We start from the raw sequence: 15,065 nt of genomic DNA, 5'->3' as shown, positions 1-15,065 counted from the left end.
ACTCACAGATTTTTCTGACTCTTAATTTTTTTTTTCTTAAATTATTATTTAAAATCTGACTTCATTTCAATAAAAATGAATTCAGTCCACACCTCTTTTTGGGGGAGGCAGGGGTGATTTTAGACAGGGTTTCTCTGTGTAGCCCTAGCTGTTCTAGAACTAGCTCTGTAGACTAGGCTGACCTTGAACTCAGAGACCCACCTGCTTCTGCCTCCACAGTGCTGGGATTAAAGCATGCGCTCAACCCATTCCTCTTAGCTTTTACATAGATGCTGGGATCCTAACTCAAGGCACTCATGCTTACACAGCAGGCACTACATCCACAGAGCCAGCTCCCTATCCCCTTTTTTAACAACTTCCAACTCTGCTAAATAAGCAATGAAGCAAACCCCTTAAACATGTAAAGACACTGTTTAAAGCCTACCCTAGATAATTTAATGCTTTTCTCTAATTCTCTAACCAAGTTTCTAACAGCCCCTTTTAATGGTTTCTCAATTGCTTAAGATTCAGTTGTCTAGGACTCTGATTTCCTACAAAGTATTTGAACACCACGTTCTTCTTAAATATAAACCCCACTCTGCAGTGCAGTGGCTCACACCGATGGCTGGGTGGATACTGACCATGTGTGACTTGCCTGTCTTTAAGCCCCAGTATGGCAACCAACACCCACCACACACCCAACTAACTCTACCTATCCTTAACCAGGGTGCAACAGAGCAGGGTCTGAGGAGAAAGAGAAACTTTCTGTTTAGAACCTTAATAAACACATGGGTAATCCCTGAGAAGAAAGGAATACAGTGGACCAAATACTTCGTGATATCCATCTTACTGGATCCTTTTAAGTGGTCATTAAAGCTTATATCTATCAGCTGAGGCTGCAGGGTCTAAGCTGAGCCACACTAATCCCAATCAAGTTTCAAAAGTTGTCATATGGCTACGTACAATACAGCACACTGGAGGGAGAAGCAGCAGATCTCTAGGAGTCCGAGGCAAGCCTGTTCTAGACTAGTGAGTTCCAAGCCAATTGAGGATACACACAGTAAGACCCTGCCTCAGGTAAATAATAAATAATTAAGTATTTATCATGCATGTATGAAAATGCTATAAGCTAATTATATAAGCTAATTTAAAATCAAACTTTTCTAGACGCCTACTGCACCTTGACTTCCAGGGTAGCACCAAACGCCATTCTGAAATCTCCGTTGAAGTCTTTACTAAAAATCCTTTGGAAGGTCTGCTTGAAGAGAGAGGTGTTGAATGAGTCTCCCATCACCATGAGGCCTCTGGATAAGAAAGGGGGAGAGTACACATTTCAAAGGACTGGAAGCCATTTTGGTTGTTCCCGTAAGATTCGCAAACAATTTACACACACACACACACACACACACACACACACACACACACACACACACACACACAGAATTTCCTCCCTCCCTGCCAGGTGTCTCCAGGTGACCACGTGCCCCCTGTAAATTGAATGTTTAAAGGAAAAAGCACACCATCTCAGCGAGGAAACCCAGCACTAAGGGATCACCAGTGCCTTTTCCAGGAAAACCATCTACTACCCCTCTAGCTCAGCCTGGGGTCACTGTGACTTTGCCTGAAGTAATCCTCCTAGACCAGGCCATGGACTGCTATTGTTTCCATGGTTGTTTTAGTGCTCCCTCCCATCCCACACCCATTACATGTGTCCATCATCTCCTTGTATATGTGTATTTGTAAGTTTCTGTGTGGGTGTACATATTCATGGAGAGTTCAGAGGTCAGAGGACAACCTGCAGGAGTTGGTGTCTCCTTCCACATTTGAGCATCAGGGACTGAAAGCCTCAGACTTGGTGGCAGGCAGGCACCTCCCTGCTGAGCCATCTTGCTAGCGCTTGTGTTATTGGCTTTTGTCTTCTTTGGAAAAGGGGCTTTTCTTTGTAACATCAACTTCTTGCTATATAGCCCAGGCCAGCCCTGATCTCAAGATCCTCCAGAATGCTAGTGTTACAGGTCTGCCCACCAGGACCAGTGGGAACTCACGCTATTCCAATCCGTTCAACAATACATGTATCTCATCTCTAGTATCTGACCATTCCAAACCACGCTCAAATGACTTAGGCTCTACCTCCTATGCCCGCCCCTAAGAGAGCAGAGAAGAATCACTATGGAGGTTGATTAGAAAGGCATAAATCTGGACCAGAAGATGGTTCAACAAGTAAAGGTGCTTGCCACCAAGCAAGAGATGTTCAATCTGAGTTCCACACAGTGGAAGAAGATAACTAACTTCACACAGTGTCCTGTGACCGCCACATGTGCACACTGGTGCATGCGTGCGTGCCTGCGTGCGTGCGTATTCCGTCGATGTAGGTTCTGATTGGGCAAGTGGGAAATGAGCTCTGAGAGGTTGCACTTCTACTGAGCTCCCAGCAAAACCAAGGCTGTGTATGCTCAAACTCTGATCTATGTTAGAACCACAGGACAGAAACTTTGAAGAATGCTGATACGCAAGCCACGCCCATGTTCATTATTTTAGGCTGCTGGGGACTGGGAGTGGAGAACATGACAGCAAAGCAGCTTGTTTTGTTGCCCTTTCACTCTTAACGCTCCCTAGGTGACACTAATGTGCAGCTGAGCTTCGGATTCAGTGTCCACCTCAGTGCTTCTCGCACTTTCATGAACACCCCAATCTCCACCACTGCTCCCCAAGAGCTTTTGATGCAGAGGTCTGAGGAAAACCAAAGAACACTCCTAATCAGTTCCCATGAGCGCCTAAGGTTCCTAGTCCAGCCATCACTGCAGGCTGAGAATTTATTCTACGTTTTCACTTGAGGACAATATGACTTGTTGGCAAGTGTACCCCATACGGTGACAGTGTGACTAGCATTAATCACAGAGTCATTGGCCAGGTCAAGCTTCTTCTAACTACTTGACACTCAGATGGCATTTACTCATTATCACAAAGAAGTGCCCTGCTGAAGGCCAGGTACTGCATACCAGCTTGATGGCCTAGTCTGCAGACAAGTCTAACAACTCCAAAGAAGAGACAAATTAACAAAGTTACTCGGATGCAACTTGTTCCCAGTGAAATCCTGAGACCTCTTCTAAGCACTGCTTCTTCCTCCACAGGGCCCACAGTCCCTTTCCAGTCACCCATTCCAAACCTCAGAGTCACCAGAAAACTCCAAAGCTGGCCTCACTCACCCCGTAACTCCATCATTCATTCCTTCCCTAGTTCCCAGATGTTCAATGTGAACCTCTTACCCTGTAAGATTTGGACAGCACTTCATCTCCAGAAGTCCAGTTTGATCAAGGGCACAAGCATAAATATCAATGCAGTGACCATTTGTAGCAGTTCGATTAGCAAGCATCTCATAATGCTATAAAGAAAGAAAACTCTTAGGAAACAGAAGCATAGTTCCCAAGGCACATCTTACCACACCTAAGGGTGTTATCAACAACGGGAGCACAGAGTTCACCGCCTATAAAACAGCATGTAAAATCAAAAGGCAGCCTTAGAGTCAAAACTCTTTAAACACTCTAGAGCCGCTCACTCTAACCAGTCAGGTGGGGTCAGTGAGTTCAAAAGAGGCAAGATCTGGAAGACTGTCACTACACAAGCACCCGCTGACCTCAGCAAGCGGCCATCACTGATCTGGAGCAGTCCACACCTGGCTGTGCGACTGTAATTACAGCTGGCATCTGAGGGTACCTACCTTGGTTGCCTTTTTCATGAACCGTGCATTATCTTTCTCAATATCGTGCCAGGAACGAATAGGAGTCTTCAATTCATCTCCAACCACCATGCCAGGTCCTTGGGTCGGGGGCCCACCAGTGAACAGCATGATCCTGGCTCCAGTATTTGGGAATGTACCCTAAAAATAGAGTTAGCGTAAAGACTGTGGCAGAAACATACAGTTCCACCTCTGAGCACGGTTTGTTTCTATATTCAAATCCTCCAGAGACAACCAACTGTCTTCACACTCCTGCTGCCTCACAGGTTCTTGGCACTAGTTCTGCTGCAGAGTAACATCCATGGGGGTGTGGGGGAGAAGAGTATATCTTACTGTCTCCAAACCAGTAAACTTCCATTACTTTAGTAAAAGCACTCCACTACCCTAATTCCCTTAGCTTTTCATGAAAACTTTGTGGTATTTGCAAAATACTGAGTTCCTCCTCGATGTGGATAATAATGATGGAAACATTTTCTTTTTTTAAAAAAACAGATTTATATATTTATTATATATGAGTACACTGTCATTGTCTTCAGACACACCAGAAGAGGGCATCAGATTCCATTACAGATGGTTGTGAGCCACCATGTGGTTGCTGGGATTTGAACTCAGGACCTCTGGAAGAGCAGTCAGTGCTCTTAACTGCTGAGCCATCTCCCCAGCCCAAAACATTTTCTAATACATAGACAAAGGGCTGACTTGAGGCACAAGAAATTTTCCAACAAAGCCAACAAGAACAAGAACAGCTTGTATGATTTGATAGGTCTCTATAAAAATCTGAATTACCTCCAACAAGCCAACAGCAATGGACAAAGCAACACCAGTGGATCTCAGTGGTCTCTTCCCCTGAGTTACGGGCCATGGGTCCCTCTGCAGCTCCCCAAGAAGATCTGTGAGGTTCATGTCAATCTTGTGAACGGGCTGTAGAAATCTGTATGATTTCAAAAGCAAACATCAGTTGAGATTTAATAAAGTACCTTGACCTTCAACCCTAGGGCACACAACTAACCACTCTTCAAAACAATTATCCAATAGGAAAAACTCAAAACTTTTTCCTTCAAAATGATCTCTATAAATACAGAAGCAATTCCAAGGAATTTTAGTGTGAAATATGCCATAAAATCTAATAATCACACTTATGCATGTATCATAAAAAAACCAAGTTGAAAAGGGAAAAGTAAGTTTAATTAAATTTTAAGCAGCAGGGAAACCCTAATGATAAGCCTAGTGTGGCTCCCGTTTGTTTGAGGCCCATCTATGTGGAGAGTCCTCTCCAGGCTGAAGCTTCTGTTTCCATTCCTCTTGGGCCTCAGCAGCTGAATAGAGAGAAACTCTGGTTTCTGAACAGAGAGGAGGCTGTCTCCAGCAACCAGAAGCTTTCGATACACTGACAAAGTGAGTGCCATCTCACAGGCTTATTTAAAAATACCCACAGAAGTGATTTATGTTCTGTCTGCTTTACTTAAAGATGAAGGATAGCAGCCATGTGCCAATGAGGAGACCGGATGAACAGTGTCGGAACGTTTCTATGAGGAACTGAGTATCTACTGGTTTGGTCTTTATTTTTTTTTTCTTCTTAGAACTATGGACCCAGAAGTCCTAGGGCTGCTCTCCCTCATCACCTGGGCTGTTAGGCAGGCCCACCACAGAGCGTGACACTGCACCCTGCTGTCTCACCTGCTGGAAACAGCAGACTGCTCCTGAGGTTGACCAGGTCTGACTTGCTGCACAGGCATAGCTGACTTGGTCAGGCCCAGCATCTCCTAAAAGTGAAAAACAGAAAGAGCCAATCCCCATTAACACTACAAGTAAATAATACCATTGCAGACCCACCCTTGCTCCTGCTTCTTTTTGAGGTACTAACCTGTATTTGCTTTGCAGTTAAATCCTTGGTCCCTCGGAAGACATAGCTCTTGGAGATTCCTTCACAGCTTAGCTCATGAACCTGCACCATCCTCCCAAAAGTGATAAGACCAACCAGGGCATCTGGAGGAAGGAGACTCAGAGACATCTGCAGCGACTCTTTGAGTGCTTGAAGGTCATCTTCTTCCAAACACGTGTCAACCACATAGAGAAAGATCAGAGGGGACCGAGCACCTCTCTTCGGGAAAAGAAAAATGGCGTGATGATCAGTATGCACATAGGCATAACCAGGGAGCACAGAAAGAACACGAAAAGTAAATAATAAACCTCTTCACAAGGGACAAATCTGCATTCCACACGACCAATCAGGTACAATATAGCAAGTCTCCACACCTGTAAATATCCAGGGGAGGAGAGCTATATAGTAAGAACCTACAGCAGCTTTACCTCATCAACTGATTACCTCATCATCAAATGATGAGAGCCCAAAGTTTATCAAGACAAACATAAAACTAAAAATGTGTTCACTATTCAATACTCCTATGTGCCAGACATTACTGCAGACCCTGGGTTACATCACTGAACAGCAAAAGGGAGGAAGCAGCAATAGTGAAGGAGGAGGGAGATGCCAGGTCCTTGTGTTAAACAGAGATCATGGCTGGGGATGCTAGCCCATGACGTAACCCCAGCTCTCACGAGAAAGAGGCAGATGGATCTGTGTGAGCTTGAGCCAGTCTGGTTATATACTGAATGCTAGGACAGCCAGACCTACATAGTGATACCATGTCTCAAAAAGTAAATAAATAAAAAAATAAAGAGAAATGAGAAATGAGGGCAGCTTCATTAAGAAGGTAAAAGTTGAGGTAACTAGATGGCTCAGCAGTTAAAGGCCAAGCCAAGCCTGATGACCTGCACTCAATCCCCAAGACCCAAAAGGTAGAAGTACTGGCTCCACAAACTGTTCTCTGACCTCCACACAACGCCCCCCATATACATGCACACATATATACACAAGCATACACAGGCATGCACACATATGCCCACACACACACACACACACACACACTCAAACACACATACATGCACATGCACGCATGAGCACTCATGCATACACATACACAAATATACATGAGCACACACTCTCACACACATGCACACACAGACTTACACATGTGCACACACATGTATGCAAGCCCATACATACAAACACACACAAACAAATTATGGTTGTGTGGAGGAAGGAGAAAAATGGGGAGCAATGCAGAGCAAAAAGAGTTCTAACACCCTTCTGCAGGTGTGACACTTGAGGATTCAAGAAGGCCCATGGAGCTGGGCAAGGACATAGCAGGAAATAAGACAAGGGGCTTGAAGACTGCGTTTTGCTTTGGTGAAGAGGGACCGATTCAGTCCATCAGTAACCAAACATATGTCTGTACAGAGTTATAATGACTGTTGGGTTAAGAATAAAACACAGGGGCTGGGGATTTAGCTCAGTGGTAGAGCGCTTACCTAGGAAGCGCAAGGCCCTGGGTTCGGTCCCCAGCTCCGAAAAAAAGAACCAAAAAAAAAAAAAAAAAAAAAGAATAAAACACAAAGATAAATGAAGAACAACCAAGAGACTGTCAATGTAGCTAATGAGAGGAGGCACATGGCCCAGAATGGCTAGGGTTGGGAAACGAGTGGTAGGTGGGGTCTAGGTATGTTCTGAATAACGCATCAATGGATGGTCTACCTAATGAGACAGGGAATGTGGAAGAAAGAGGTCCCTGATAAGAATAGGAAGGGGTGGGTCTGACCTTTCTAGCCCAGGCTAGCCCCCAGCACTGTTCATCTCTTCAGCTGCATTTGGTTGTTGATTTCACTGAAATCATGCTCAAGAGAAAGAGATAATGGGCTCATGGGTGAAAAACTTACATCCCAGACTACTAAGAGCACGTAGCTAGTAAAGAAAACAGACTACAGGATTTAATTCAGGGTAAGGTGGTCCTTGAAAACCCATCCTTCCTTCTAGTAGACAGAGACCAGCGGCAAGAAGGAAACACTGTACGCTGAAGCCAACCACCTAGAATATGAAGTATCTTCAGGTGACATGTGGAAAGCTCAGGAGGACAGGCTTTCAGTTTGGTCAGGTCCATCCTTTTTGAAGCCTGGGTCAAGACTTGAAAATAATGCAAGTAACACAAATGTTCTAGAACATACCATCTAGAATCCTGCTCCCAGGGACACCAGCTTTTCCTCTTGAGAACAGGTGAGAGACACAGGACTCCAAGTATTTCAAAGAAACTCAATTTAACAGTGTTCATTAAACACATGACAAAATTACCTGGATCATGTACTCGATTGTGGAGAACTGGGGCATCAATTCAGCAGGCTGGTTCACCTCAGAAATGCCTGCATATGCTGGGGGGAACTGACAAGAAGAAAAGAAACAACATTTACTTAGGGCTGAGAGTCTGGTGTTCCACACTTTCCTCTGTACTGGGGACTATGCCTAGGCACATCCTGGTTAGGAAAGTGGAGCTTCTGAGCTCCAGCTGTGCATGGTACACTTATTTTCTGTTTACAAAATTCATTTTCTGAAAGCACAAAACATAAAACATGTTGCTAAAACATACATATAAGCACTCAAAGTTTCTAATTCTCGGGGCTGGAGATATGGCTCAGTGGTTAAGAGCCCCACTGCTCTTAACCTGAGGTCCTGAGTTCAATTCCCAGCAACCACATGGTGGCTCACAACCATCTGTAATGAGATCTGATGCCCTCTTCTGGTGTGTCTGAAGACAGCTACAGTGTACTCATATATAATAAATGAATAAAAAAAAAAAAGTTTCTAATTCTCTTACATGTCTATGATTTTATAACCTTAAAAAATATCTACTACTTAGAAAGGGCCAGTTCACCCACCCATCCATACAGCCAAGTTCACATGGTTCAAAATATATGACCCAAAAAATCTGGAGAAATGGCTCAGTGCTGAAGAGCACCAGCTGCTGTTCCAGAGGACCCAGGTTCAATTCCCAGCACCCACACGGAAGCTTACAATTGTCTCTAACTCCAGTTCCAGGGCACTGGACACCCTCATAGAGATACAAGCAAAACATCAATGCACATGAAAAATAAATAAATAAATAAATAAATAAATAAATAAATAAATAATTTTTTTAAAAAAGACACGGTGCTTAAGCTTTGCCCTGCACATTATATTCTGAGGCTGTCTTCAGTAATCTGTACAAAGCTGAAGACATACTCTTAACCCTGGGAGGAGAAAAAGCACATATAGTCGATAAAGTCTTTATTAGGTTTATTATCAATAGAATAATGCACTGTGGTGGTCTGAATAGTTATGGCCCCACAGACTCATATGTATGCATGCGTGGCCCATTGAGAAGTGGCACTGTTAGGACCTATGGCCTTGTTAGAGTAGGTATGGTCTTGTTAGAGGAAGTATGTCACTCTGGGGAGTACTTTGAGGTCGCGTGTGTGTGTGTGTGTGTGTGTGTGTGTGTGTGTGTGTGTGTGTGTGCGTGTGTGTGCGCGCGCGCTCTCCACCCAGCGTATGATAATCTTCTCCTGGCCACCTTCAGATGGAGATATATAACTCAAGGCTCTTCCAACACCATGTCTGCCTGTGGGCTGCCATGCTTCCTGTCATGATAGTGGACTGAACCTCTCAAACTGTAAGCCAGCCCCAATAAATGTTTGCCTTTATAAGAGTTGAGTGGTCATAGTGTCTCTTCACAGATATACTAAGATATACGTGCTCTGTAAAGAAAACCTCACAAGCTCAGGAAAGTGAAAACAGTCACCAACTGTATATTGCTTATACTGTGCTTGTCATCCTTGAACCTAGTATGTGCTTTATCTGAAAATGAAGTTAATCATAGTTACGATTAGCATAGGAGTAAATACATGTCCTTAATAGCTTGGGAGCTGTTTGACTTCTGTATATAATTAGTGTTATCAACTTTATTTAAGTATATTTACATACTATAAAAGTCACCCAGTTTAAGCACATAGATAGTTCCATGTGTTTTACAAATAAGTCATGCACTAATTACTACAATCCAGTTTTTGAACAATCTTATCCTACAGCAGTTACTTTTTTAAACTTTTTTTTTTCTTTTTTTCTTTTTCAGAGCTGGGGACTGAACCCAGGGCCTTAAGCGCTCTACCACTGAGCTAAATCCCCAACAGCAGTTGCTTTTAAAAGGAGGTCTTAGCTGTGGGTATTGTTCAGTTAGCATACACAGGTCAGAGATTTGATCTGAACACCAAAAAGAAAAAAAAGAAAGAAAGGGAACATTCCATTGACATTAGGCTTTCTTTTAGTTTAAAAACCTTTAGCTGCTGGGAACAGCACCGCATGCCTTTAATCCTAGCACTTGGGAAGCAGAGGCAGGTGGACCTCTGAGTTTTAGGACAGGCTGGTCTACAGAGTGAGTTCCAGGACAGCCAGGGCTACGCATAGAGACCCAAAACAAACAACAACAAACTTTTCAAGCAGAAGAAGCTCAACACTGATACTGGAACCCTAAAGTTACAAGATGAAAATGTAATGTCGTCCAATAAAATATGAACAGACCTATTTTCTTTAGGTAACATATTCACCTCCTATCAAAACCTTAAAGAAAAGACAATTCTACGTCCTCTACTATTCAACACCAATGTGCCTCACAAAAGCTATTAGGTAAGAGCACCAAAGACTGCTAATTGCAAGTGTAGAGAGAAATTTAAATTCATATAATCTTTCCCAGAGCAGTCAACCAAAACAAAATGTGTAAATATAAACTTACATATTATTTTAAATTACATACCTGATTTCTTTGAAAACAGAAATTGCAGGCCCAAAGTTTTGCTCGGTAATCAACTTGACTGCAAGATAGATAAATAAATATTATAATCAGATATCATATGTATTTTCAAGCTAGAAAGCAAGCAAATGCGGATTTAAAGTTCCATAAATTAAATAGATGTCAGTTTCTGAGTGTGCATATACAGACGGATTCGTGGAACTGCACTGCAGGGAAAACTGGCTATCAAGCACACCAAGAGTTTCCCACAAATATTTGTACTTAGTAAATTCTTTTTTATCTTTTCCAATTCCAAGATCATGTTTTAAAATTTCTTCACTCATATAAGCTATAAGCTATTTCCTTTTGCATTCTATTTTTTAACCTGGTCATCATGATTTATCCAACATTTTTTTTTCTTTTTTTTTTTTTTTTTTATTAACTTGAGTATTTCTTATATACATTTCGAGTGTTATTCCCTTTCCCGGTTTCCGGGCAAACATCCCCCTCCCCCCTCCCCTTCCTTATGGGTGTTCCCCTCCCAACCCTCCCCCCATTGCCGCCCTCCCCCCATAGACTAGTTCACTGTGGGTTCAGTCTTAGCAGTTATCCAACATTTTTATTGTTCAATGTAAAACTTTTTTTAAAAGATGTTTAGTTTTATCTTATGTGTATGTGCACTTTGCCTGTACATACATACATGCCCAGCAGAGGTCAGAGAGGGCAAAGAATCCCCCATTTCTGAGGTTGAGAAAGGTCGAGCTAGCACGTAGGTGCTGGGAACATGGTCGTGGGTCTCAGCTGCAGCAACAAGTACTCTTAGCCACTAAGCCACCGACTTCCAGCCCCTATGTCAAGCCTCTTAATTTCAATAATAAAAGCACATTACACACTTGGGCCATTGATAAACAGAGTAGAAATGGTTCAAGAAAAACCATCTGTTGCTTCCTCTCCCTTTCTGTACCTAGGATATTAACAGACAACAGCTATCACTTTACAAGCAGAGTTGAGGCATTCCTAACATGAGTCTGATAAATAAAAGCAAAGGGACATAAAGGGAATAGTGCTCCAACATACAAAAATTTCAACACTCTCAACTTGCTTCAAAATCCCTTCAGTCGTGCATGGTGGTGCAGCCTTATTTCCTCCCCATGATGCTAGGGGGTCACATGGCACTAGAATTTGAGACCCACCTATGCAACATAGACATCTATCTCAAAAAATAATGATAAAAATTCTTCCCAATAGTGTCCAAATATACTAATAGAGTCTCAGATAAAAAAATAATTACACCTAACAGTAAAACTGTTAAGAGTTAAAATTTCTTCGGCCAAGGCTAGAAAGCCAGGTCCGTGGCTACCAGCACTTGCTGTTCTTCCAAAGGAACAAAGTTTAGTTCCTAGCATCCAGGCCAGGCAGCCCACAGTACCTGGAACCTTAGCACCAAGTTCTACTCCTTCTGCCTCCACAGGCACCCACATACAGATGCATGCACATATGCATGTGCACTTGTGCAAGCACGTATGTTTTTACACACACACACACACACACACACACACACACACACACAAATAATCTTTACCAAAAAAAAAAAAACAAAAACAAAACAAAAAGTACTTCTTCTAGACATACTATATCATCATTAAAGTACATACAAAAAGAGCAAATTTTCTGTATTTTTTTTTTTAATGCTTCAAAGGACACCCCTTTAAGTCTATAATCAGTCCAGAAACAAACTGATAATCTGAGAGGGGGAAGGGATGGAAGGAAGGACAACTCCAAACTCTTTCTTTCTATCCTCCAATTTTCTTCCAGGCATGCCTTTCATCCCAGTACTTGGGAGGCAGAGGCAAGAGGATTTTTGTGAGCTAGAGACCAGCTGGGTCTGCATAGTAAGTTCCAGCACAGCCTGGGATACATAGGGCTACATGCCTGGAAAAACAAAACAAACAAAAAACAAAAACAAAAAGATTCTGATTTGTCCAGGGCATCTGCCAAAGAGGGTTCATCCTCTAAGAATCTCACCATCTACTTCTCATCTCAACTTGAATCTCTCCTATAAAAAGCAAGTAACTTTCACTGGGGAGGGTCGGTATGGAGGTAGAGAGAGTGGTGCACGTCTTTAATCCCAGCAAACAAGAGGCAGAAGTAAGCAGATCTCTGTGAGTTCAAGGACAGCCTTGAACAGCTCTACAGAGCAAGTTCCAGAACAGCCAGGGCTACACAAAGAAACCGTGTCTCAAAAAAAACAAAAAACACAAAAAAGGAAGACAAAAATAATCAAGTGACTTTCATAAGACTTGCATAAAGACAACAATCTACTATATTCATTATTTTTACCAGTTTTCTAAAAGGATTCATACCAAAGTGGATTGAGAATAGCTTTGCAGGTAGGCCTACTGCAAAGCACAGGTTCATACTGTACAGGAGGTAAGTCTGGGCGCTCTTTTAAAGGAGTGAGGAGACAAGCCAAGGGAACAACCATTCTTGTGGCTTCAAGTCGGCTAGAAGGCCACACATTCCAACTGAAACGCACACCATCTCGTTCTTCATTCTGCTGAATGAATTCCAGATATGTTGCCATGGTCTAAAAGGAAACTAAAGATAAAGTTTTAATTATATGCAAAATTCTCAGCTGATCTTCAAAAAAAAAAAAAAAAAATTCCAAGCCAAGTGCAAAGGTTCACTCCAGAAATCCCAGTGCTCAGTCCCAAACAAAAGAGATGATTTTATAACATGTTATTTCACACATACCTAGTCTAGAAAAACCTGTCACTGCAGGATAACAGTAACTACCTTCTCTCGGACCCCCAAAGTTGATTACTCTTCCTTTCTTAGTTTTCTACTGCTATAACAAACAGCATAACCAAAAGAAACTTGAAGAGGAAAGGGTTTATCTCAACTTACACCACCCCACCCCCAAGGTGCCCAGTGCTTTCTGTGTAGTGTCCGTCATCTTCCAGGAAAGTCAGAGCAGGAACAAATCAGGGGCCACGGAAGAACACTGTGTTCTGGCTCTCTCCTCAACGAATGCTCAGCCCGCTTTCTTATACAATTCAGGGTCACCTGCTTAGGGGTAGCACCACCCATAGTGGGCTGGACCCTCATACATCAATCATCAATCAAGAAAATGCCCCACAGGCCTATCTGAGGTTCCCTTTTCTCAAATAACAATGGCTTGTGTCAAGTTGGCAAAAAAGTAAAATAAAATAATCATCCCACTTTCTCAAACCATCTCTGTAGAACTTGAAAAAATGTAATAAACACGGTCAGAAGGTGAACTACTTGACCATTTGTTAACTGTGTGTAATTGAATATTATTAGTATTTATTTATTTGTGATGCTAAGGGTCAAATCCAGGACCTTGTGCATGCTAGGCAAGCACTCAACCACTGAGCTACATTTCTCAGACAAGCCAATTTCAACCGTGTGTCCAAAGATAAGTCTCAAATTCTGTTTCATGATCCAACAATATCCCTGATTCCCTTCCTTTCTTTATCGATCAAAGTAAACACTGTATGAAATGTCACATTCCAAGTAACCTTGATTTTTGTGTGTCCGTCATTATGCTGTATCCCCTGCCACCCCCACCACTTCGCTAACTGTGGAGAAAAGAACTGCATGCTGATCTGAGAATCCGGTTATTAACAGGAAGCAGCTTGGCACTGAAGCATTTCTAATGGGCATACCAACACTATGAAAGGAAGTTTGCTTTTGTATTGAATCTCACCATGTTCTCCTCCCTTACCATATTTGCTAATGCTCTTTCTTTAAAGACTCTGGCTCTGTAACAATTAATCTTTAGACTAAGCTTTCAGACTCAGATAACCCAAGGTTGTTAGGCAAATGCATTCTATTCATGATCTAAAATACACTGACACATGAACGACTGAACTAGCCAATCAGGAAAGCAAAATGAACTAGCAAGATGGTCCAATGGGTAAAGTGCTTGCCACGTAAGTCTGACAACCTGAGTGAGATCTTCAGATCCCACAAAAAGATGGAAGACCCAATATCACAAAAGTTGCCTCTACGCGCAACATAAATGGCTTGACAGGTACACAGACAAAGCACAGGTTCAAGCAAATAAACTTTAAAAAAAAGGAAAGCAAGAAAACTAAACCTATGAAATGAGAATGGACGCATATTCTTGTAATTTCCATATTCAGGAGGCTGAGGCAGAAGAACCAAGGGAGTTCAAAGCCTCCTAGATTACATAGGGACATCCCATCCAAAAAATTAATATACATGTATATATTTATATTACTTATATGTATGTAATTTGGATAATATATCCTGCAAATAATTTGGACGAGAGCAATTTTACATACCAAGAAAAATCAATTATTCTACCATACAGAATCCACACAACAAAACCCCAAATGTCTGTTCCAACTGAAACTCTAACACATCTACTTGTTAGTTCTGGCAAACTCAGGAAGATGAAGCACTGACTACACAGAAAGCACCTGGGTGAGGAGCTAGCAAATAAGTCACAGTACATTCTACCATCACTATTTCCAGTAGATACTTCAGCAAACCCCACTAAATAATGGTAACCCCTCTATAAAGTTCTTTACTTAAATGTACACGTCCCCAAGCATCAACACATAACATCTGCTCCCTATTTCCCACTGCATCCTTTCCTCAACCTTCTAAACCAGCTTCTTAATCCTGGACACGCAATCCACAGAGGA

The 15,065-nt window shown here is 42.3% G+C and overlaps 1 protein-coding gene across 3 annotated transcripts in view; it reads right to left on the bottom strand.

Annotated features, from left to right (window-relative positions):
• Sec23b (SEC23 B, COPII component) overlaps window positions 1-15,065 on the bottom strand; it is a 41,608-nt gene that overhangs the window by 25,851 nt on the left and 692 nt on the right. For 2 of the 3 annotated variants that reach the window (XR_015683203.1, NM_001277235.1), the window contains 9 exon segments: window positions 12,732-12,966; window positions 10,393-10,450; window positions 7,902-7,988; window positions 5,580-5,816; window positions 5,393-5,478; window positions 4,502-4,646; window positions 3,698-3,856; window positions 3,246-3,361; window positions 1,160-1,283 (listed from right to left, as the gene is read on the bottom strand). Coding sequence is in view for 2 of the 3 variants with exons in the window: in NM_001277235.1 (NP_001264164.1) it covers window positions 1,160-1,283; window positions 3,246-3,361; window positions 3,698-3,856; window positions 4,502-4,646; window positions 5,393-5,478; window positions 5,580-5,816; window positions 7,902-7,988; window positions 10,393-10,450; window positions 12,732-12,952 (1,233 nt within the window). In the remaining variant the exon portion in view is untranslated. 3 annotated transcript variants of the gene reach the window in all.

The sequence above is a fragment of the Rattus norvegicus genome, chromosome 3 (assembly GCF_021556685.1).
Source record: "Rattus norvegicus strain SHRSP/BbbUtx chromosome 3, alternate assembly SHRSP_T2T, whole genome shotgun sequence".
Taxonomy (NCBI): Eukaryota; Metazoa; Chordata; class Mammalia; order Rodentia; family Muridae; genus Rattus; species Rattus norvegicus.
The sequence above is the reverse complement of the archived record's forward strand: the minus strand, read 5'-3'. Positions and strand labels throughout refer to the sequence as shown.